We start from the raw sequence: 21852 nt of genomic DNA, 5'->3' as shown, positions 1-21852 counted from the left end.
ACAGTAGACATGTATGTATCCAACATATCCAAGTTGGTCCATGAGGTCTTCATGTGGTCTTCAAAGACTGCCTGAAGCCCAAATCCTTCCCTTCCTTCATCCACTCATTTGATGACTTCAACTCCTACTTAGCAGAATGGGCAACCTCACAGTCCACAGCATTAGACATACAGATCCTCATCTTTTAGATGGATTACAGGAATACACAAGAAAAAGAGCTTTTAATGTTGCCTTTGTTCTTAGGATGAGAAATCTGTTGTGGTTTTCTTTATTAGCTTTTTCTTCTTTTTCTGTATTTAGAAGAAGTCAGTCCTGATCATGTGCCCTGTTTACAAATGTATGTAAGTCAAAACTCCAGATTGGACCATGCAGTAATTTAAACTGTCTAAGTTGTAGTCTAATCTTGAATTTTAATCACGTGCTTTCAGTGTAATCATGGCAACAATATCTATATGAAAAAACAGATTGTGAAAGAGGAGGATAATAGAAATGAAAGTCTTCTTGGTTAGAACAAGCATATTGAGGGTCAGCATCTACAGCCCTCAAACTTTTTCAGCAACTGCTCCTTTAAAGCAGCATCTGGAGAGCATCCAACTGACAATGCACAAAAGCAGGGACCACTTCTTTGCACATTCAAGATCACACTGCCTCACTGTATGGAAGTAGCTGCTTGGGATGACGGGAAGGTGACACAGGGAAGAAGCTCATGTATTTCTAGCTACCTTCTACACTGGGTGTTCTGACCTTTAGAGAAAGTTAATCATGCCATCTACTTTCACTCTTCATTTAATCTCCCCTTCCCATCTGTTCAGTTTCTCTCAGCTGGAAGCAAGATGAAGAACGAGTACCAGTCAGCTGTCTCAGTGGTCCACAGCTCACACTTTGGGGCCATTTATTATAAGGCATTAGCATCAATTGTCACCTTTGTCATGACAGTTACCACAGTCCATGCCAGATAAGTAGGTAAGAACTGATTTTCCAAATATTTCAAAAGTGAAATGAACAACAGACAGACAGACAGAAAGTATCAGAAGGGACTGTTCTGATCCTTTGGACTGAATTCCAAAGTAACATATGCCAGATACCACAGCTCATGTGACATGTTCAAACCTTCTGCTTGAGTCATAGCATCCCTTTTAGAAAATCTCTTAATCAAGATTTCATGTGATAGGTGCTCCACCCCTATTGCTAAACAAGATGTTCCAAAATAGTTAATTACCTTCACTATTTAAAAAATGCAGACTCAGTGTCTTATTTCCATTTTAAATTTGTCAAACGTCTGCTTCCATCCAGTGGAAGTTCTTTTTTTCTGTATTACAAAACCCCACATTCTGTAAGAGATTATTTCTAAATTATGATTGGAAAGTTGTTTAATATTCTCCTCAATAAACAATGGTACCTATTATTACTTTTTCAGATCTAGAATTACTTTTGTAGTTCTGAATAATCCTTAAAATATATGTTTTAAAAGAAATCACCTGAACTAAATTCAAAATTCCAATAAGGATTTTTCTGACTCTTATTCAGAGGCAACATCACTTTACTTTCTCTAGAGGATATTCCCAGAGATTGGCTTTATCCAGAGACTGTACTGAGCCCTTTATGTATTTTAGCTTAATCCTGAGAACTCGTGTGTTTGGCTATTATCAAGAAACTTACATTCTTCTTATAAGCACTATTTTCTAGTGAATAATTCTCCTTTTTATGAGCTACCTATTTTTTTTTTTTTTTTCCTGAGGATATTAATTTTGCATTTGGTTGGGTTCAAATGAACACTATTTAACCGAATCCAGACTACGTAGTGGCCCCAGTCAGCCTGACTTACTCTGTCATATTTTACCACTTTCAGTTCAAAATTTTCAAATTTCAGTTTCAAATTTTACCAGCAGTTACTTTAGATATCTTCCAGGTTATGTTACAGAAACAAAAAAGCACAGAGATTTTAACACACTCCTGGAGGAGCCTACAAGAAACACTTTGATATTATAACTCATAATTTACAATTCTTTTGCTGGTATATCAGTTATCCAATTTTTTAGAAGCTTATTATGATCTGCTTTTATTTTTATAAAGGAAATCTCTGTCAAGTACTCCAGAAGAGTTTAACTGTACTCTATGAAAGCTTACTGTACTAACCAAATTTGCAATTTCATGAGATCAAGTTCATTTGATAGATTATATTTTACGTGAAACCACACCAATTAGTACTGACTGTACACCTTTTAATTCTTCGTCATATCATCTCATGTCAACACTTTCATAAATTTACTGAGGCTTATGAAAAATTAACTAAGTTTACTAGGTCATTTTGTTTACATCCTTAAAAATTAAGAAAAGATGTTGTTTTTTTTTTTTTTTTCTGGAACACTTTGAAGCTTTTCTAATATTCCATAAATATCTAAAATGAACATTAATGGTTCAGCAAATTTCTGAGCCAATTCTTTGAATATTCTGAGGTTCCAGTTATCTCATCCCACAGATGTGAAATATTTAATAGTAGTTGTTTAGCATAGTCATCAGTTACTGACTGTTCATACATTACAAAATGGATGGATGGGTGGATGGATGGATGGATGAAAGCATGGGGTGTTTAACTGGATAGACAGATCTCACTTGGACATGATTAAACATCAGAAGGTTAAATATTCCAAAAAGTCATCCAACCCTATTAGACACTGGAAAACAGCTGAAGTGCTGTGCCCTTGATCTGCAGACATACTCCTTTATTGAGTATTCCAGTACCCATAAATCACCTTACAATACAATTCCTTCCAATGCACACATACATTATAGAGCTACTTACATACAGATTGTATCCTGAAATTCTTTACAGCACTAAAAAATTGCAAGCAGCTACTACATTGTGTAAAGAACATAGCAAGGTAAAGACCTTGCAAGGCAATTAAAAGAAAGCCTCTATTCTCTGATAAGACTAATAAACATGGGAAAAGAGAAATTGAGCAGTCTTAGAAATGAAACACATTGAAGTAGCAAGGAAAAGCTGAGAGGCAGGAGGTGCTCCTGCTGTAGGGGGGAGGAGGATGGGAGCTTCTCCACAGAACCCTTCCTATAGAGGAGAAGGCTCTTTTGGTTTGAGCACATCATAGCTGCCTTCCCAACAGAAAATGCCTCCTTGCACATCACCTTTCACTGGTTAGTAACAAAAGCAGTGAAATCACATTCTGAAGAAACAGTTATACTAATGGTGTATTGCATTAGTAATTAATTCCCTAATAATTAACACAAATGTTTTTGGAAGGAGAGTGTAAACAATTGACAGTGCTTTCTGCAGCTTCCTCCACTTTGCTAGTCTGGTTCAGGCCCCTCCTATCTATGGATAGCAACACTTTACATTCAAGAGAGGCAAGGGGCATGGACTTCTGCATTAGTACCAAGCCCATGTGCGTGATGGTTCTCCCTTTCACTGCATAGGAATTTGCCTCCACATGCACAGATCCTGCAGAACATAGTATCTTCCTCTTTTCTTACATTTTCCACTGCTGATACCAGTACCAGTGTGAGTTGAATGAAGGGACAAAAGTTCAGCAGAATAAGATTGTGTCCTTAGCTAATGACATTGACAGCTGCAGCAACAAGAAGGGCTAGGAAATACCCCTCTTGTTAGTCAGATAAATAGAATGACAGTCAGAATCAGAAAACTGTAATTCTGCCCCAACCCTCCAAAAAAGTACCATCTGTATTTTCATGGGAAACTCTTACAGAGTGCATTGCTGAGATTGTATTTGTGCACAGTGAGCATCCAGCACAAGTATCCAATAATTCTTCTTAATTTTAAAACAAGTTAAATATTTATTTCCTTGAGGTTCCTATTTTCCTTTCCACTGCCTGAGAACAGCCTAGTTACGTGAGTAGACCTGCTGTAGAAACATCTGCCCCAAAGCTCAAAAGTCAGGATGAAAAGTTTACATCTGGATATCCTACTTTCCATGACTTCTTGACTTCTATTTTTGGGAATGCTCAGTGTAGCTTCTATGTACTGCGCTCTGTCTAGAGGAAAGCTTCCACTGAAGAGGAGCAACATGTTATTCCAACCTGGTAGCAGATCATCAAAAGCCTGTTTTGCACATTAACTGCTAATTCTCCTTGTGGAATGCAAAGAGAAACAGAAAACTCACAAAGACCAATTAGGAATCCATGGGAACCTACCAATCTGCTCATTCAGGATTGCACTTACTGTACGAAGTAATTCATGGCCATGCAGAGACACTACTCACTGTGAATGAAAAGTTCACAGTCACAAAACAGTCTTCAGATGTGCCCTGAGACAGATTGTGAATTCCCTCCTTTACCATCTCAGCTGGTTAAAAGCATAGAAACAATGTGCTGGTGTCATGATAAAGGCATGAAGCTCCCTCAGAAAGCCCCAGTACCACCGATTCCAGTGAAAAATATGGGAGTTAACTCAAAATTCCCTCCAAGACATACCCCTATTTCCATCTGTAGGAAAAGTCATACAGGAAAAGATCCGGTCAAGAGAAGCCATGGACTCCAATGTCAGTACCTTCTGGAAGCTGCTGTACAGAGTCAGGAAGATTAGATGCCCTGAGCTGCAGTCGTAGCACATTTCTTGATTCTTTGCTGCTTTGATAAATCATTTATTAGATCAGCCTTTTTACATAATCCTGAGGGAAAGAAAAAGAAAGAAAAAAAAAAGAAAGAAAAGAAAAACATAAAATAGATTTATCACAAAATCCTGTCCTCCTACCAACCATCTTCGACCAAGACATATATTTCTGTGATTATTAATTAACTAATGCATAGAAACAGCTTCAAGTTTTTTAACCTCTCCCTTTCTCTTTTGTCCTTTAAGAGTGTAGATGATAATGCAGGGGTGGTGCTCAAAACACAGATAGCTTCTTCAGCAAAGGAAGTGCCAGCATATTGCTTTGACCCTGTAGTTACAAATCCAAAAGCCATTCAGGAAGCAAGCACCTAATCTATTTTGTTCTTAGTCTTACGTGTTTATATCCAGCACGTATCAGAAGAGAAACAAAGCTGGGCAAGGTGGCAATAGTTCAATTAACAGAAGACTGCCATATAATTTATCAGTAGATATTTGACCTGAAAAGAGAAAGGAATATGATATTGTTAGCATGGCTTGTCTATCTGCCTACCCCTTTATCAATGTGAAATCTCAGGTCTCAGAATAAACTATAGCTTTTTTCTTTTTGAAGTCCATCCAAATGTCTTCAACAAAATGAATATCATACAGAAACAGGAAGAGCTGAAAACATCAACAACAGGGCATACCAAGACCCTGAAAACTAAAACAGTCAAATTCAAATGAAGATAGAGGTATTAACTGCCCTGTCCCTAGGAAGTGCTTATACTAAAAATGCACAGTTAAAGATATTTGCCCTCCTTCTGCATCCAATATAGCCCCTCGATCCCCAGCAGCTAGACAGTAGAGATCTTCATATTACAGCAGTGGATATCAGGACAACTAAGGATAATAAAATAGCTAATCCAGTCCAGATCTGTAGGCAACTGATATACCAATAGCATCAAAGTACAACTCCCAGCTTCATTATCTGGTCTAAATGAAATATAGTGAGCAAATGCACTTCTGATCTCTCTTATTAGTCCCATTTGTTAAAATGCTGTATTATTTACAGCTTTGCACAGAGTGAGAAAATGGCCTTAGAATTCCATCTTAAAACTGAAGTGATGATAAAAACCAGAGTAGCTTTGTGAGCTTATCTAAAGGCAGAGTTCTTGCAGACGTATCAGTATCCCAGTACCAGGGCTTATTACCCAATTAAAGGTCTGTCTTAGCAAAAATAGACAAATGGTAGACCTCCAACAAATTTGGCAATATTTCTGGTGGGGTTTTCAAGCATTAGGATTTTGATTCAATAATTGATACTACTTTGAGGAGTGACCCATATAGGCATGAGCCAGTTAACCCAGTCCTACCTGAAGCTGTCAGTCCCAACTGCAGAATCAGGTAAACACCAAATAAAACCTCAGTTTAAGCTGAGTACTCATCTTCACTGCAGTCGGTGCAGGTCTCTGCTACACAGCCAGTGGGACTTACAGCAAGATTCATCTGAGCACAGTTAGTTGTGTGCCACCAAAAAAATAAATTGCACTCTACGCTCCACTGACCATATTGGCTAAATCTTCATTGATTATTTTAGGATCCCAAGGTGATTTGCTCATAAGTGGATATATGTGTAGACACACTCTGAATGTATATGTTTAACCAGTAGAAGTACATTGCAACAGGACCAGTTGCAAAAGTAGAAGTCAAAGTTCACATGGAAGCTAGGCTCTCCAAAGACATGACATGAACAGTTACACAGCTGCAGACAACTCAGGTTTCATATTTGGTAGCTGTCTATAATAGTAAATGTACCTGGCTCCTTTGTCTAGCACTGGGTCCAGCTGGCACAGAATGACCCACACCCAAACGATTAAATCCTGTTACTTTCCAAAATATCGTGGCAACATTCAAGCTAAGTACTGAAAACAGTTTCTGTGCTGTGTTAATACAGAGTCCAGAAATTGGAGTTAGGCAAAAGCCAAAACTGTGTCAAGAGTCTTTCTAAAAATTCAGTGGTATAGGTGATTGAGCTTCACTTTCTCTGAACTTCCCTGGCACAGTTTTGGTTTACTGTTAGAGACATAACTGATGAGTCTCAGGCAGGAGTATTAACAGTCTAGAGGTTATTTTAAAAAGAACAGTCTTTTACTATAACTATATTCAAAGACGTGAGTTAGCTAGACAGCACATTTCAAGTTGAAGATCAAGGAAAACATTTCCAAGGATCTTTCAGAAGTATCTGAAGAATAAATCCACTCAGGTGAAAATAGGAGGTGCTCATTTTCTTTCTTCTTGCTGAGATCAAATCACAGAGCACTGTTGACTGATAGATTATTCAACTAGTCAAATGTAAACTGGGAACGTTACCAGCCAGCTTACTGGCTAAGATGTGATTGCAAATCCATTGCCATGTAATAATACTACAGCTCATTACTCACTATAACTCTAGTTTTCTGTCTAGAGACTGATGACTGCTGTGAGGCTTGAGCAACACTTCTGCTCACATCTTCAGAGCTGCAGTGTTGGTACTGCCTCACCCAGGTAGCTGGAAGGATAACTGCACAGAGAGCCAGTTAGCTGGAGCTTTGTTTCAAGAGAGAAGGACAAGGAGGGATGGCTATTTGTTTCATCGGTCTGCCTCTTAAAACCACTTTTGCCACACTTAATAATACAGTTGTCTCACTATGAAGCTGAGATTGTAGGTTTTATGACCTCTCATAAAGCTATATTATTATCCAAAGGCAGGGAATACAGCTTTAATGCAAGACTGAGAAGATGTGTTTCTGTATATGTGTGTATTCTTGTGTATGTGTGTTTTTTTCGAACACAAACCACCCTGTGTCATGTGTGAGGCTTGCTTTCAAGGAGGAACTAGACCAAAGAGGAGGTGTTGCTGAATGCAAACACAGAACAGCCCAAGGCTGTAAACCATGTCCAGTGCTGTTGTCAAGAGCAGGTGTATACCTGGCAGCAAATGCTCAGCATTAGCTTTTTGAGGGGCTCTAAAGCTGTCTCTTCATTTCAGCCTGTCTACTGAGAGACACCGGGTTCCTGGGGCTGATTTGTGCTGCCAGAGCATTGCAGGGGTGGGAAAACAGATGGCTTTGTCTGGAGTGCAGGCTTGTCCAGGCTAGACTTACCTAGGGTTTTTGCTCAGAAATGTTGCTGGCACACACTGACATTTCTGGCAAAGGTAGCAGAAGCAATTCTTATACAAAGTGATGGCCCCCTGCCTCATCAGTATCTCAGTCTCATGGTCACTTCAGCAAAAATCATGTACAGGATGGGCATATGAGGTCTCCTCCTGGGGCTAAATTAAGGAAAAAAGTCACATTAAAAACTTTCCCCAAAGCTGAATGAGTTTGGTGCATTGCACCTAGTTTGATTATGACCTGTCTTGCCTCTTCTTAGATTCAGATAGCAGGTCTTCCACTGAGACAAAGGATGGCACGTTGGGTGGACTGTAGGTACAAAATTCAATCACTGTGGGTGTTTCTACTGCTAGATGCACTCCACAACTAATTGAATGATATGCTGACAAGGTATGAAACTACCTATAGAAACCATCTTAGGAGAGCACCAGCGTTCATCTTTCTCAATGGCAGCGTCAACATAAAGTAAAGGTCTGCAGTAACTGCCAGTTAATAAAGCTCCTCATATTGCTTAAGTGGCCAACAATCAAACTATTCATGCCAATGAATACCATAATGGAGAGCTTATTAAATTCACATTTTGCTTATATTGCCATAATAAGGAGGTAGTGGTAGGTACATCAGGTTCCCTTTGTTCTGAATATTAGAAGGCAAAGGAAAGGTTATGTTGGTGTGTGGAGAAAGCGATGTACTCTAGTCACTACAGAAGAGAAAAGAACAAATGCCTTGAGACCATGCACCACATCTGCTGACACCCAGCTCTAGGGTAACCCAGACCTTGTCTGTGCTGATACTGTGACACCAGCATCTGAACCTCCATGCTTCACGTAGTCTTATGTCTGAATTAGCACCCAGACCAGGCACTGAGTCCTGGGACGCTGATCTGTAACAACCTCTCCTACCCTCCGTTCCCTACTGGCAACCATCCTCTCCTCACTTTCCTGCCCACCCACACACTCTCCTACCTGCTCACTCCCTCCTTCCCACCACCCTTGAGCCCTTCCCCATGTTCATTCTCAGTGGTCGTTGCATGTACGTGCCTTGGCCCCCTTCAGCACATTAAACCTTCTGCCTTACCTCATGTTTTGACAGGTTTTGTGAGTTTTGACAATCCTGCCAGTGCCCAAGCTGCCATCCAAGCTATGAATGGCTTCCAGATTGGCATGAAGAGGCTGAAGGTGCAGCTGAAGAGGCCAAAGGATGCTAATCGTCCCTACTGAGAAGTTATGGGAACCACTGGATATAAAGCACTAGCACAGGTAACTGCATGGGGAAGGGGGTGTCAGTTGTGGTTGTAGCCTCTCTTTGTGTTGTAGACCCTCAAAAAGATTCAGCTCTGCAACTCTCTGGCTTCTGCCTTTTCCACTCAGGCCTCTGGCTAGAGCCACACCACACAGACACACACCTGCACATAAACGAGGAACTGTTTCTGCCTCATTAGAATGAGAGGTTGAAGGATGCTTAACAAGGGCTCTCCTAGTGGCATCCTGCATCTCTAGAAAGTCTTCCTGGTTGCTAGAAGGGAGGCAGCAGTTATCCGGATTCCTCTTGCTCAGCCAAAGACAGACAGCATTTCTGGTTGCTGAAGAAAATCTGCAATTAAGCAATGGGACTGGGTTGCAATGTAATCCCAGGTGACTGGACTGGCACAGTGTCTGTCTCAATAGCTCTGTGTTGCAAATGTTTCAAAGCATTCTTCATTCTTCATGCAGTGTAGTCTGTATCCAATTTCATTCCAGCATAATAACTATATGTTAATATGTCTTCCTAATAATTAAATAACCCCTAATTTCTTTGTTCTCAAGAAATGAATAGAAAGATCCATGCTCATATCTTGCTTAGATACTGTTAAATTCTGTGTACAGATGAAGCCCTATCAAAGCCAAGGAAGGTTTGAGTGAGGACCTAGACAAATCTGATTGAGGGTCTCATTGTTATACTCACGCACTTTGTGCTTTGGGAAAGGAGACAGCTAATATATGTAAGTGTCAAAAATATCAGAAGCAGAAGCTTGTTTCATTGGAATCCAACCTATCAGCAATAACAAAAATGGGGATGTTTTCAAAAATGGAAATGTTTTCCACTAGCTGGCTTTTCCACCAGATAATTCTTAGAGAAGTATGAATATAGAAGAGTACATGTTTCTTACAGAGATGGGAAGTCTCTCTGCTATTAAAGCCATTCCACACCAGATTGCCGCATAAAGCTAGCACTTTCAGTGGCCCTAAGCTGCAACAAGCAGAGTTTACACTCTCAAATTAGTAACAGTGAGATGGGTTAGGTGACCTTTCTTGGCCATTATGTCCATAACATCTCAGATTCACTGATTTTGATTCAGGTTTTTTTTTTGACCCACCGAGGGTTCAGGTAGAAAAGTCCCTATCTTCAACAGTCTTAAAGAACTACAAAATGATCACATTTTTCACTGATATCTCTAATGTATTTGAAAATACCTCATTCTGGTCTTCAGAGCAGTATCTTTCCTACTGAGAATTAAGAAATGGAATCAAAAAGTCTTTGAAAGAGGTGCTGCGCTAAAGACAACATGAAGCAGATTAAGAAAATGTGCCATAAACATATTAGGTGCATGGGCTAATTTCACAGGGACTTTTAGTATCTCTGTGACAATAATGACTCAAGATACGACCTTCATAGTTCAGAAACTCCTTTATATGTGACTATATCAAGATAATTTCAATGCATTTTCCCTCTTCAAATACCTCTTTTGTTTTACTTGCTTATGGCAAGGCCTCTTGGAAGCTTGAAACCGAAATATGTTTCCATATCAAAATGCTTTTTGCTTCATCACACTGGCTTTTTTAATGCAGGTTTTGCTCGGAAGTGTTGGGGGAGATGCATGCATGCTGTTTTGCTAAAGCAGGGATTGTCTTTGTTGGGGAGATTTTCGATAACACCTGCAAATAGATGAAGAAACGTAAACATCTCCTTAGTTGTGTGGCTCCGAGCAATAGCTTTTGTTGCAGGGCAGCTGTGATCACTGAGGATATGCTTGTTTCTCACGATTATGTGAGAAAGTACAGGGTGTAGACTCCACGGGTAAGAGTCTATTGTGTTTTCCTCATCAGGGATAATTACAAGTTCTCTAGGTCTAGCTTTTCATGACAAGGCTGACTTTGAGGTCTTAGCTTCCTTCCAAAAAACAGCACAACACAGTAGTAGGACTAGGATTCTGGTGGTGATTGTGGTTTTTCCCTAATAATTTATGTGTCAAGGAACCATCAAGTAAAATGACAGTGAAATTTCAAATCTTTCTCCTAGAGCATGTTTTTCTTTGCTTCTGCAAAGCACAAGAACAGTTTTGAATGGTTTTCTCTGCTTACAAAGTCCTTTAACTTTCCAAGCTTTTACTTAGATTTTACTGCTCTGCTTGCCAGCAAAATCACCAGATCAGTGCCTCTGCCACTCTTAGAAGCATAGAGTCCCTACCAGAACTTAGTAGATGCAGTTCAAAGGTCCTTATTCTCACATAGACTCCCATCTTGAGGAACCCATTGAATGAGCTGAATATATACCTGTCTTTTAGCTGAAAGGAGTTATTCTGGAAGAAAGCTTTGCATACGGTTGCTTGGGAATTTATTTTGCACCTCACAAAAGAGATTAGCCATGTGTATGTGGCCTCAGGTGGGCACGTAAGGAGTGTATCCCAAGGAAGGATCTGATTTAGTGTAGGAACTACTCTATTGGATTAGACTGAAGAGGACAGTTAGTGACAGGAAGGGCTTAGATCCAGATCTCTCTTGAACTCTTTTGATTTCCAGTGCTATGAGATCTCCATACCAGCATCCTAAGCAAACACAGAATCTTTGGTCATGGTGGCCCAGTACATCAGTTTTCAGACTGGCCTCAGGGCTAAACCCTCACAAATTAACTGTACTTAGAGAAGGGTCAGTTGTCTTTGACTCAGCATTACAGGATCACAGGATCACAGGAACACCAAGGTTAGAAAAGACCTACAGGATCACCCAGTCCAACCATCCACCTATCACCAATAGTTCTCACTAAACCATGTCCCTCAACAGAAAATCCAAATGTTCCTTGAACACCTCCAGGGTCGGTGATTCCACCACGTCCCTCACCAGTCCATTCCAGTGCCTGACCACTCTTTCAGGGAAGTAGTATTTCCATTGTGTTAGTGTACCCCCATGCCTGGTTTGATGTGCAAACTCCAGTCACCAAAATCCTATTGGCAGTCAACAATTTGTCTACTCAGTAGACTGACAATGCAGCAATAAGTTTCCTAAAACCACCAGCACAGAAGTCAGCTAGGTCTGCATGTCCACAGTGCAGATAGTTATTGCAAAGCATGTGAGCTCCCTTAACTGGCTGAAATACAGTAACTGGTTTTTATTTTCTTTTGCTTTGGTCACTGCTCATCAGGGCCCTTAGTTCCAATTTGAAGCATGTGAATAACCATACTGACATTGGGGCAGTTATTCATGTGCTTGAAGTGTGTGCTCAAGAAACTTTTTAATTGGGATTTTTCTAAGAAAGATCTTTGTTTTATCAAACTCCCTTCCAAAAATAAGAAGCTTGCAACAAAAAAACAAAAGCAAACACCCAGCTTGATGTAATCCACTAGAGAGTTTTTTCTCAACCAAGAAGAAAAGATCTTCACTCTGTTTTAATTCTGAATGCACTTTTTCTTTAATTGATAAATCTCCCTTTTGGGACACAAGTAGCCTAGTCCTTTGTTTTTCTTGGAAGTGCTCTAAAGTTGCTGTCACACAGTGAAAGTATCTCTGTGATGTGGCAAATAAGTCCACAAGCTGCAAAAGAAAAGCTCTGAAGAATTCAGAAGTCAAAATATTTTCAAAATGGCTGCTTCTCTTCTCTTTTTCCTTTATAATTAAAGAAGTGGTTATAGCAGCGAAAAAAGAAAAAAGAAAGAAAAGAAAGAAAAAAGGGGAAAAAAAAAGAAAGAGAAAGAAAAAAAGAAAAAGAAAAAGAAAAAGAAAAAGAAAAAGAAAAAGAAAAAGAAAAAGAAAAAGAAAAAGAAAAAGAAAAAGAAAAAGAAAAAGAAAAAGAAAAAGAAAAAGAAAAAGAAAAAGAAAAAGAAAAAGAAAAAGAAAAAGAAAAAGAAAAAGAAAGAAAAAGAAAGAAAAAGAAAAAAAAGAAAAAGAAAATAAAATAATAGGGCTGGGAGAATAGAAAGAAAAAGAAAGAGGAGGATCATTCGAGGCAACTCTGCCAAAATCAATATATTCTATTACAAATCCCCCCTTAGGACCAGAAAGCAAAGATTCAAAGGCACTTCATATGTCTTTCAGATAGTAAATGCATGAAATAATGAAGAAAAAAAGTACTGAAATCCACGGCTCACTTGGGTGGCCATTCCTAGGAGCTTTTAAGTACACTGCAGTATAACTAAATTGCTGATGCGCAGAAGAGCAGTGAAAATTCTGTCCAGATTCCTCCTGTGGCTCCGTTTCATAGAATCTTATCAATCGCTTGGGTTGGAAGGGACCTTAAGGATTAACAGGTTCCAAGCCCCTGCCACAAGCAGGTTTGCCAACCACTATATCAAATACCAGATCAGCTGCCCAGGACCCCTTTCAACCTGGCCTTTAACACCTCCAGAGACAGGGCATCTCCAACCTCTCTAGGCAGTCTGTTCCAGCACCTCACTACCCTCTCATTTCAGTGACCAGTCATTGGAAAACTGTTATTTTCCACCTCAGATACGCTACTATTGAAGTTTTATTCAAAGCTAAAGATGGAGAGATGTGTCTAAATTGAAGTACTGACTGGCATGAAACTGAGTGGGACAAAGTACATGTGAGTGACACAGAGTGAGTGGGGTGGAAGTGATACTGAAGATAGGAAAAAAATAGCAGTATGTTTTTTTATAAGCTCCTCTCCTAAGAAGAGTAGTGGCAAAGCATTAAGAGAATGCATTGTCCAAGTAACCTCCCTCTTCAAGAGGAAATAACATGGAGCAAAGTTTGAATACAAAAGAAAAGATGTCCAGGTCCTTCCTTACAGCTTCCTGAACACGTGCTGATATGTGATTTACTGTAGAATGAGTGAGGTGCTTGTTTTCACAGCTGGCTGGAATAGGTGATGATTTTTTTCCCATAGGAATTTATTTTTTTTCCATTGGAATATATATGTTACCAAATAAAGGCAGAAAGCTTTGCATTTTGAACTTTCTTTGACAAGAAGAAAACAAACAAAAACAAATTTCAGAATAAGCAGACATTATCAGACAAAACAATCAAACAAACAAGCAAAATTCCAATCACTCATGACAAGAAAAATGACAGAAGAAAAATGAAAAACAAAAACAGAAACGGATGTAAATGGAGCATTTATGACTTCCTCCTCTTATCGTTGCACTTCAGTGCAAAGTCAGATGGAAGTGTGCTAGTGAATTTGGGATTGCTTATCCCTTTCAGACAGTCTTCTGTCTCCTCCAGGGAGAGTCTGTTGTGCAGTTGCGTTGATCTCAATGTTTGCTGCTCAGCTGTTCAGCTTGAGATTCAGACTACATATCCTTTTTCAGGACCTAATCCCATTTCTTGTAGTTATGCATCCTACAATCGTGCTAACCAATCCTTCTTCCTCCTGCACAGATTATTGTCATTTCCATTCTTTAGTCATCACTTAGATCATTCAGGACTTGCTTACATTACAGAAATTTGCACTAGCATCATTCCATCAAAACAGTACTCCAGCACAAGCTTTATGTAAGTGAAAAAAGTGGGAATGAGATCACAGCTTCAGTTGGGAAAGTCTGTTTAGGTACTGGAAAAACATCAGCTCAGCCAATTTTTTTTTCTTTGGGTTACTTTTCGTTTTAATTTCCACTGACAACTGTGATTAAATTAAATGTCCCTCATAGTATGTTTGTAACCCTAACTTCATGCTGTTGTACTCATACAATGAGAGAATGGAACTGGATGTGACTGGGGGGGTTTGAAACAAAACTGCTTAAGTTATTTGCAAAACTGACAAGGAAACCTTTCCTATTCAGGCCAATCATTTTTGACCTGTCCGTCCATTTAAATTACTAATAAATTTATGATGGTAAAATTCTCATGTCTGTTCTATAAACCACAGTTTCAATACAAGAGCATGAAAAATCGCATTTGCTAATTATTGTAGTTATTCTAAGATTGGCACACAATATAATGCACTGATGGAAAACGACAATAATTAATTACTGCATTTACTCCAAAATTACAATCAGTAATTACTGCTCTGAGACTGAATTCCATTCAGCAATATTTGGAACTTGTTCTTCCTCAAAGCAGGGCAGCTTTTCAGGAGTATTGCTGTGTTTGCATCTAAATGAGTCCATGTAGGTCACTAACAGATCCGCGCTATTTGTCATGGGAGTGATAGAGCAGCACAATGCAACACCATAGTACTTTTCTTCAGTACAGAGCATGAATTCTTCATTAAAACCCATGTCACCATTTTTTTTTAAATGTTAGATAATGCAATTATTTCAAAATTAAATAATACATATGAAACCAAAATCCCAGTTCTCATCCCACTGTGATACAATTGATCATGATGCTCTAACGTAAACTTTCTGAGGCCTTTGAGAACTTTTTCAGATGATGATGCAGCCAGCATTATCCCTGCTGTGAAAAGACCAGGGGCTTGCTGTGGTTGTGCCATGTAAGAAGGCTTTCAACAGCAAAACCTCAAAGCCCTGCGGTTGCCTGGCAGTGGGAGGGGGTGTTGTATTTAGCCCCTTGCGTGTAAAAAATTACTATGGGATCTCGTGGAGACCAGGTCACTGCTCATCAGCTGAGTAGGTCAGATTTAGAGCCTTCCTGTGCTAATTCCTTCAGTTAATGGGCAGCTGCAGTAACCCATAATCAGTGGTTTTTGAAGGAACTTTTTCATTATATTCAGCCAGCACAGAGATTTGCTGGGCCAATGCAGGAGGGACTGCAAATGGAAGAAAAATTGGGAAATGTATGCAAAGGAAAAGATAGATGCTTTAAACAGCAGTGACTTCAAGCAAGAGCCAAAGAGATGGAAAAACACAAAGGACATGCATAGCCAAAATGTTTGTTCCAGCAGCAGCAAACACTGACATAAAGCAATCTTCTTCAAATAAAATAGGTATTAAAAGAATGAGAGAGGGGAAGGACCCAGAATGAGAGAGGCTTTGGAAAAATCAGTATGAGATCCTACAAGACCTTAAAATAAGGGACAAACCAGAAATATCTTTTTGACAGTGGGACACTGAGGAGAGCAATAGCCAGTAATGAGCAGATGGGAAAGAAATATGTTGTCAGTTTGTAAATACCTGTAGCAGGGGAGAGAGAAAAGCTAAGTCATTCAAAGCCCAACATGAATGACCATACAATGTAGAACTTCAGGCAAGGGTAACTCTTCTTAGATGTTCCATTTCTTCATGTGCTTGAAGAATAATAGGTCTGCTTTTCATGTGCTTAACTGAAAGAAAACATCAGCATTGTGAACATGCTTTTTTTGTTCAGGTAAAGATAGTATGGATGGTGTAGATCACTCAGGGCACAGTCCTCTGGCCCTAAGGAAAAGCAGGAGGTTAATGGGGGAAGCTCCCAATGAAGTCAAAGTTACAAGTCAGCTGCAACACATGGTTCACAGGACTCAGGTTACTTGTGCAGCATTGATCAATAGGCTGAAAATGAACTGAACTTTTTGCTACTGACCTTTCAGAATTACTGCAGAACCATGAATTGAAGCTGTATGGGGTAGTGTTTGGCACTTACACTGTAGGTATAAAGGAAAGGGAGGCTAAAAAACTCCATGAAATTTACTCTGCAGGGGAATACTGCTACAGGAGCTGGCAAGAATCTTAATAAGGGGTTGCAGAGTGCTCCATCAATGTGAGCACTTTAAATTGATGTCCTTATGGTTTGGAAGGCATATACAATCAGCTGCACTAGAACACTGTTTCTCATTCCCACAGTTATATCCAGTGATATATCAAATGCAATAATTGCATATTTGAATAATTCATAGGTGCGGTAACTTTGGCCAGATACAAGTGAATATCAAAACTCTGGTCTCTGAAGTGTTTGATTCAGCTGTAGCAGAGAATTGAAGGTTTGCAGTGCAAACACTGTTTCTCAGGTGTCTTTTGACCTGCCTTGTGACTGCAGTTAGAGAAAAGACAGCTTTTATTTCAAATTGGTCATTTTTCCACTAAGCTGAGCTTCATCCAACCTTTCTGAAAGACCGGGTAGAAGGCTGAGCTGGAGGGAAAAACAAGAACAGCAGCATAGTCATTTCCCAACCAAGAAGTGCACTGAATGAAAACTCAGTGCTCCTTCCAGAAAGGTGCTATGCACTGTGATCAGGTGAAGTTCTCAGACAGCATCCATCAGCTGCTCTTCTGAACTCCACGGTGTGACACTGATGTATTGCAGCCAAGGATTCAGACCCACCATTACTTACTTAACCATCTCCTTGAAGAGAGATTGCAGAGATATTTGAATCATTTGCAATTCTAGAGGGAGATGCAACGTCCTTATTCTGCCCACTCTAGTCTTTTTAGAGCAGAGACTAAGGCAATGGACATGCCTACTACCAAACACATCCCTGTGGCTTATTTGAAAAACACCTTTTCACTACAAGGACTTATAAACAAGAGAAATTCTCTTGCCATCCCATGAAAGCTATGGTTTCAAGCAATTCTTTTTAGAAAACCTATTTAGTTCTCCTATTATTATTTCTCCTGTTGTTTTAGAGATATTGTCCTCCCCACCTCTTCAGACGCACTGTTTTGCCTGTGTAGGACAGATCCAGCAGTTGGTCTGTTTGAAGCACCCATTCCTTGCTGAGACAAGTGATGGCTTATTCAGCGTTACTGTGTTTCCCAGCTGCCTCATGCTTTGTCCCAGCAATGAAACAGAGCTGGAACAGTCTTTCCTCCTTGAACTGAAAAGCAATTTGCACTTCAAGTCCAGGAAATAAACTGTTTTCAAGCCTTTTCAAAATCCTCATAGCAAGGACGTGACTGCATTTGTGACTTGCGTCTATGTGAAGCCCAGTCCTTGAAGCCAACAAACATCTTTGTTTGATCTGGGAGAGCTGTGGACACTGATTGTCAGGATTGAGTGCTGTTATATAATGTCTTCCCCAAAAAGCAGGCTGTTCAAAAAGAAAAAAGATTTTCCTTACCTTGTTTTCTATGGACTGGAAAGCTATTGGACCAGTGTCTGAGCACAGCAGGACCATCATGAAACCCCACGGGCTGTGCAGTCAGCTGCAGATTTGTCTGTGCTGAATATGATTAACTTTTTCCTCCCCTCTTGAAAAAATATTCCCACTCATCAACAGACACGACACACCCCATCTCTTCTGACACATAACAAGTGAATGCTTTCCATTCTCTTTATTTTCCCTTGTCCATTCTCCTTACATGACACACATTGCTCCACTATGGTAGACAAGGTGCTGCCATGGGAAGCTGGTCAGGCAGGCAGTCCAACAACCACTCTGGGAACCTAGGATCGATCCTTAAGTGATTTGGTGAATTCAGAAGAGCAGGAGATTGAAGCTAAGGGTTTTCTGTCTTCCACTCATCTTCCAAGGGCATTATTTGCTACAAACAATGTTAAACAAAATCCCATCAGGAATTCATGTAGGTCTTTTTCCTGTTTCCCATGAAGACCAATCCAACACAATTTAGAGGGAGATCCACAGATCATGATCAGACATAAGGGACTATTGTACTAAAGGAAATGTGTTCCTAAGCTGAGCACAGGAACGCAAATCTCAGCAGATGGCTTCGTAGAGAAGTGTGCTCCAGGACTATTAGTAATGGCACATGGATTAGCACCATGGCTGGCTTTGGGGTCTTTTCTCTGTCAGTGCATCCCCACTTTCTTATAGTCAGGTTTCTGGCTCTCAACAGTGATTCCTGAAAGTAACTCAGTGTTACTCAGGATTGAAATGAAAATTTCTTCCTTCAGAAACACACTTGAATTAGTTTGCTGAGGATCAAAGTTAGCTTTGGAAGTGTTGAGCCTTCCCTATACCTGGAGAAAAAAAAAAAAAAAAAAAACAGGATTTAATGGAACAATAATGATTTCTGCCAATTAAAGACCTGTTGTGGGATTTAGCTACTTACAGTCAGGTAGCAGAGAAATCATCTGCTTTTCTCTTTTGATCTTTCACATTGCCACTGTAATTTTTCCCCGAGATATGTGTGCGCAGTATGTTCTGTCGATGTGAGAAGTGGTAATGTCACTCAGTGAGGAGTTTTATGGTTCACAGAAGGTAGGATTTGTATCGAGATAGACAGATAGATGGATGTTTGGTGCCTGAACACAGCGTATTACAGAGATTGACCCAACATTTTCAACACTAAAATCCCAAACCATAGTCTGAGGATACCTCAGAGAGAGAGAGATTTCAAACGGATTTTATCCCTTTTCTCTGACTCATAAAGTACTTTAAGCCTTTAAAAGCATATCATCCCTGTCCCTTTGCTCAAAAAATTGGAGAAGATCAGAGTAAAGAAGGATCAATAGCAAATAAGTAGTCTACATTTTCTCAGATGTCAATGTAAAAGAGGTCAGGCATGGCACACCAGGCAGAAAAGAATATACAGTTTGGGGATTTTAGTGTATATTCAAATAAGGACTATTCATTTTGACAAAGGAGAAGGTGAATCCTCTTGCCCATGCAGCTGGTGAAGGAAAAGGTGATGGTGATGCTCTCTCATCATGACAAGCCAGGCTCAGGGCTGTGCTGAGTCCTGGGCTCTCTGGGTGTGATGGGGACGTGGAGTGAAGCAGAAGCACCAGCTGATGGGATCGGTAGGGACACCACCCTGCCAAGCTGCCTACAGAGCCTGGAGCTGCCTCCTAATGAACAGGAGCGGCTGGTCACAACTGGAGGCGAGCTGTTCCCCATTTGTTTGTGTACTGCAGAGTGGTGGGGATCCACTCTTTATCAGAATAATCCAATTGAACAAAATGATTCATATTAGCAGGCACATCTGTCTGAGGCCAGAGCAGAACCCTGGTGTTAGTTTAATAAATGGCGTTCATTAAACTCAGTTGAAAATATAATCTGGAGAGACTGATGGGGTGAACAGAGCAAAGAATAAGCAAAAGGAGTTAGCAATTATCAGATGTCATTTGTTCTACTGGTACCATGGAATTGGGGCTTGTTTGCTGAAATCTTAATTTCATTTCGCTGAGGCCGAATCCATCAGAGAAGCTTATGCTGCAGCTATGATTCCTGTTTGTCAGACGTTGGAAGGAAATAGGACATTTTTCTTTTCTACCAAACGGAGCCTCTCGCAGAGCAAGTGTACTCACTGAAGTAGTGCAGAGCCAAATAGAGGGTCCAAGAACAGGAAAGATGGAGGGAGGCAGCCTTTCCTTGGCCTCTAAAAGACTGCTGAGTAAAGGTCCCTGTGCTGCAGTGCAGAGCATGTAAAGAGCCAAAGACAGGGATTCTCAGAAGCAGCCTGTGCAGGTGGATATTTCTAAACTGTCTGTCATCCTTCTCCATGCAATAGTGGAGAGAGATGATCCTTTTGCTCCAGGAGTGTTTTACATTGTAGAGGTGCCAGTTAAAATGACTCTACAAATGTTGAAATTTTCTTGATTGCTGGGTCAGGGAAACTTCCACCAGTTGTGCACAGGCAGACCATCCAGGCAGCCTGAGGAGTATATGAGGGAGCACAGAGAAGGATGTACAGGACGTAGGGAACAGCAGCCCACATGTGCAGAACTCAATCCTGATAGTCCTGGTCTCCCTCCTTAAGGCACAGCTCAGACCCCATTGAAAACCTGACATGTTCCCTGGCATTAACATTCCTGGCCATAATCCTCCACATGAAACACTAAATCCAGAGAGCCTGCTCTTAGGAGGGAGAGCTGCCTTTCCCATTTCATGTTGAGCATGGAAAGCTTCTTGGGCCTGACTCATAGCAATTTATGGTCAGCGCTTGAAGATTGGCTGGACAAGCTGTTTTTTGTGAGTTGCATTCAGTTGCATTAGTTTTAACTTCTCCCCACAGGTATTCAAATGGTCTTCAGTGTACTCCAGAGGAAGGCAAGAAAGGTTTTTATATTTATAGACTTGCCAGGGCAGCGCTCAAGTCCCAGCCAGTCAGAAAAAATCAAAAGAATAATGGAGGAGAAGGGAAACCTTGACCTCATAAGCTTTCAGCGTTGATTAGTTTGTTGGTGTCAGGAACCTTTTCTTGTTCGGGGCAGACTAGCTGTGAAATGATTTTTTTCCCCTTCTCTTTAATCTGTCTCCTGTATTCCCATGGGGAAGGAGGAGCCAATACCTGCCTTCTTGGAGTCTTGCTTCAGAGCAAGCAAGTGAATGGACTTGCACACCAACAAGGGGCTGGGTTTCTTTCAGACACTCATCTTCTCAATGTGCCCTGTGGCAAGAGGCTGAGCACCTTCATTTTCCCTCAAAACTGTGTAAGAATTAGTTGCTGACATGAGTGGTTCCTGAGCTGGTCAGAGATTGTTCCTGCCCTGGAAAGTACAGGAGAAGGAGAGAGGGTTGCAGAGATGGGAGCTTTTTTCTGACATTTGCCATAGACTCCACTGTTATTACCAAATTTTGTTCACAACCACAGAAGTGGATGAAATGCACATCATCCCTCTCAACCCCACCACCATTCCTCATTTAAGGAAATAGTTAGCCTTTAGGCACTGGGAGGCAGAAAGGTTAGACTAACACGTGCCTATCACTTGTATGAGATCAGTGATAAATCCACTGAATTCATTGTAGTGCAGAAATCTTGCTCATCTGACATATCATGGGTAGCTCATGTGAAATGAACTATTGGGTCTCAGCTTTATTCCTCCTAAGCACATCCATATAGCACACAGACCCCAACTGCTATGCAAGTTGTAAAGTGCAGTTGATAGCTGTGAACTATTTGCAGCACACTCAGATATCACACTGGTATTGGCAAGTGAAAACAATTCCAAAGGCCATGTGGTCACCTTTCAGAATTTTTTACATTGACACTAAAAATGCAAAATAAATGGATAGATAGATAGATAAGATAAGATATATAGATTATAGTCCTAGAAATTAAAATACGTATTAATCCTTCTGTAGGTCTTTTGAAGCCCTTTGAAAAAATTTCAGGACCCCAGATGACTGTAATATTTTTCT

General features: G+C 40.3%; 1 protein-coding gene across 12 annotated transcripts in view; it reads left to right on the top strand.

Moving 5' to 3' along the window:
- Positions 1–21852, top strand: part of CELF4 (CUGBP Elav-like family member 4) — a 716519-nt gene that overhangs the window by 683719 nt on the left and 10948 nt on the right. For all 12 annotated transcript variants that reach the window (XM_090131195.1, XM_031602613.2, XM_031602625.2 and 9 more), the window contains exon 12: positions 8812–8978. In XM_090131195.1, coding sequence (XP_089987321.1) covers positions 8812–8939 — 128 coding nt within the window. In that variant the 3' untranslated portion in view covers positions 8940–8978. The remainder of the gene's footprint in view (positions 1–8811; positions 8979–21852) is intronic.

The sequence above is a fragment of the Phasianus colchicus genome, chromosome Z (assembly GCF_987193195.1).
Source record: "Phasianus colchicus chromosome Z, bPhaCol1.hap1.1, whole genome shotgun sequence".
In the NCBI taxonomy this organism is placed as follows: domain Eukaryota; kingdom Metazoa; phylum Chordata; class Aves; order Galliformes; family Phasianidae; genus Phasianus; species Phasianus colchicus.
The sequence above is the reverse complement of the archived record's forward strand: the minus strand, read 5'-3'. Positions and strand labels throughout refer to the sequence as shown.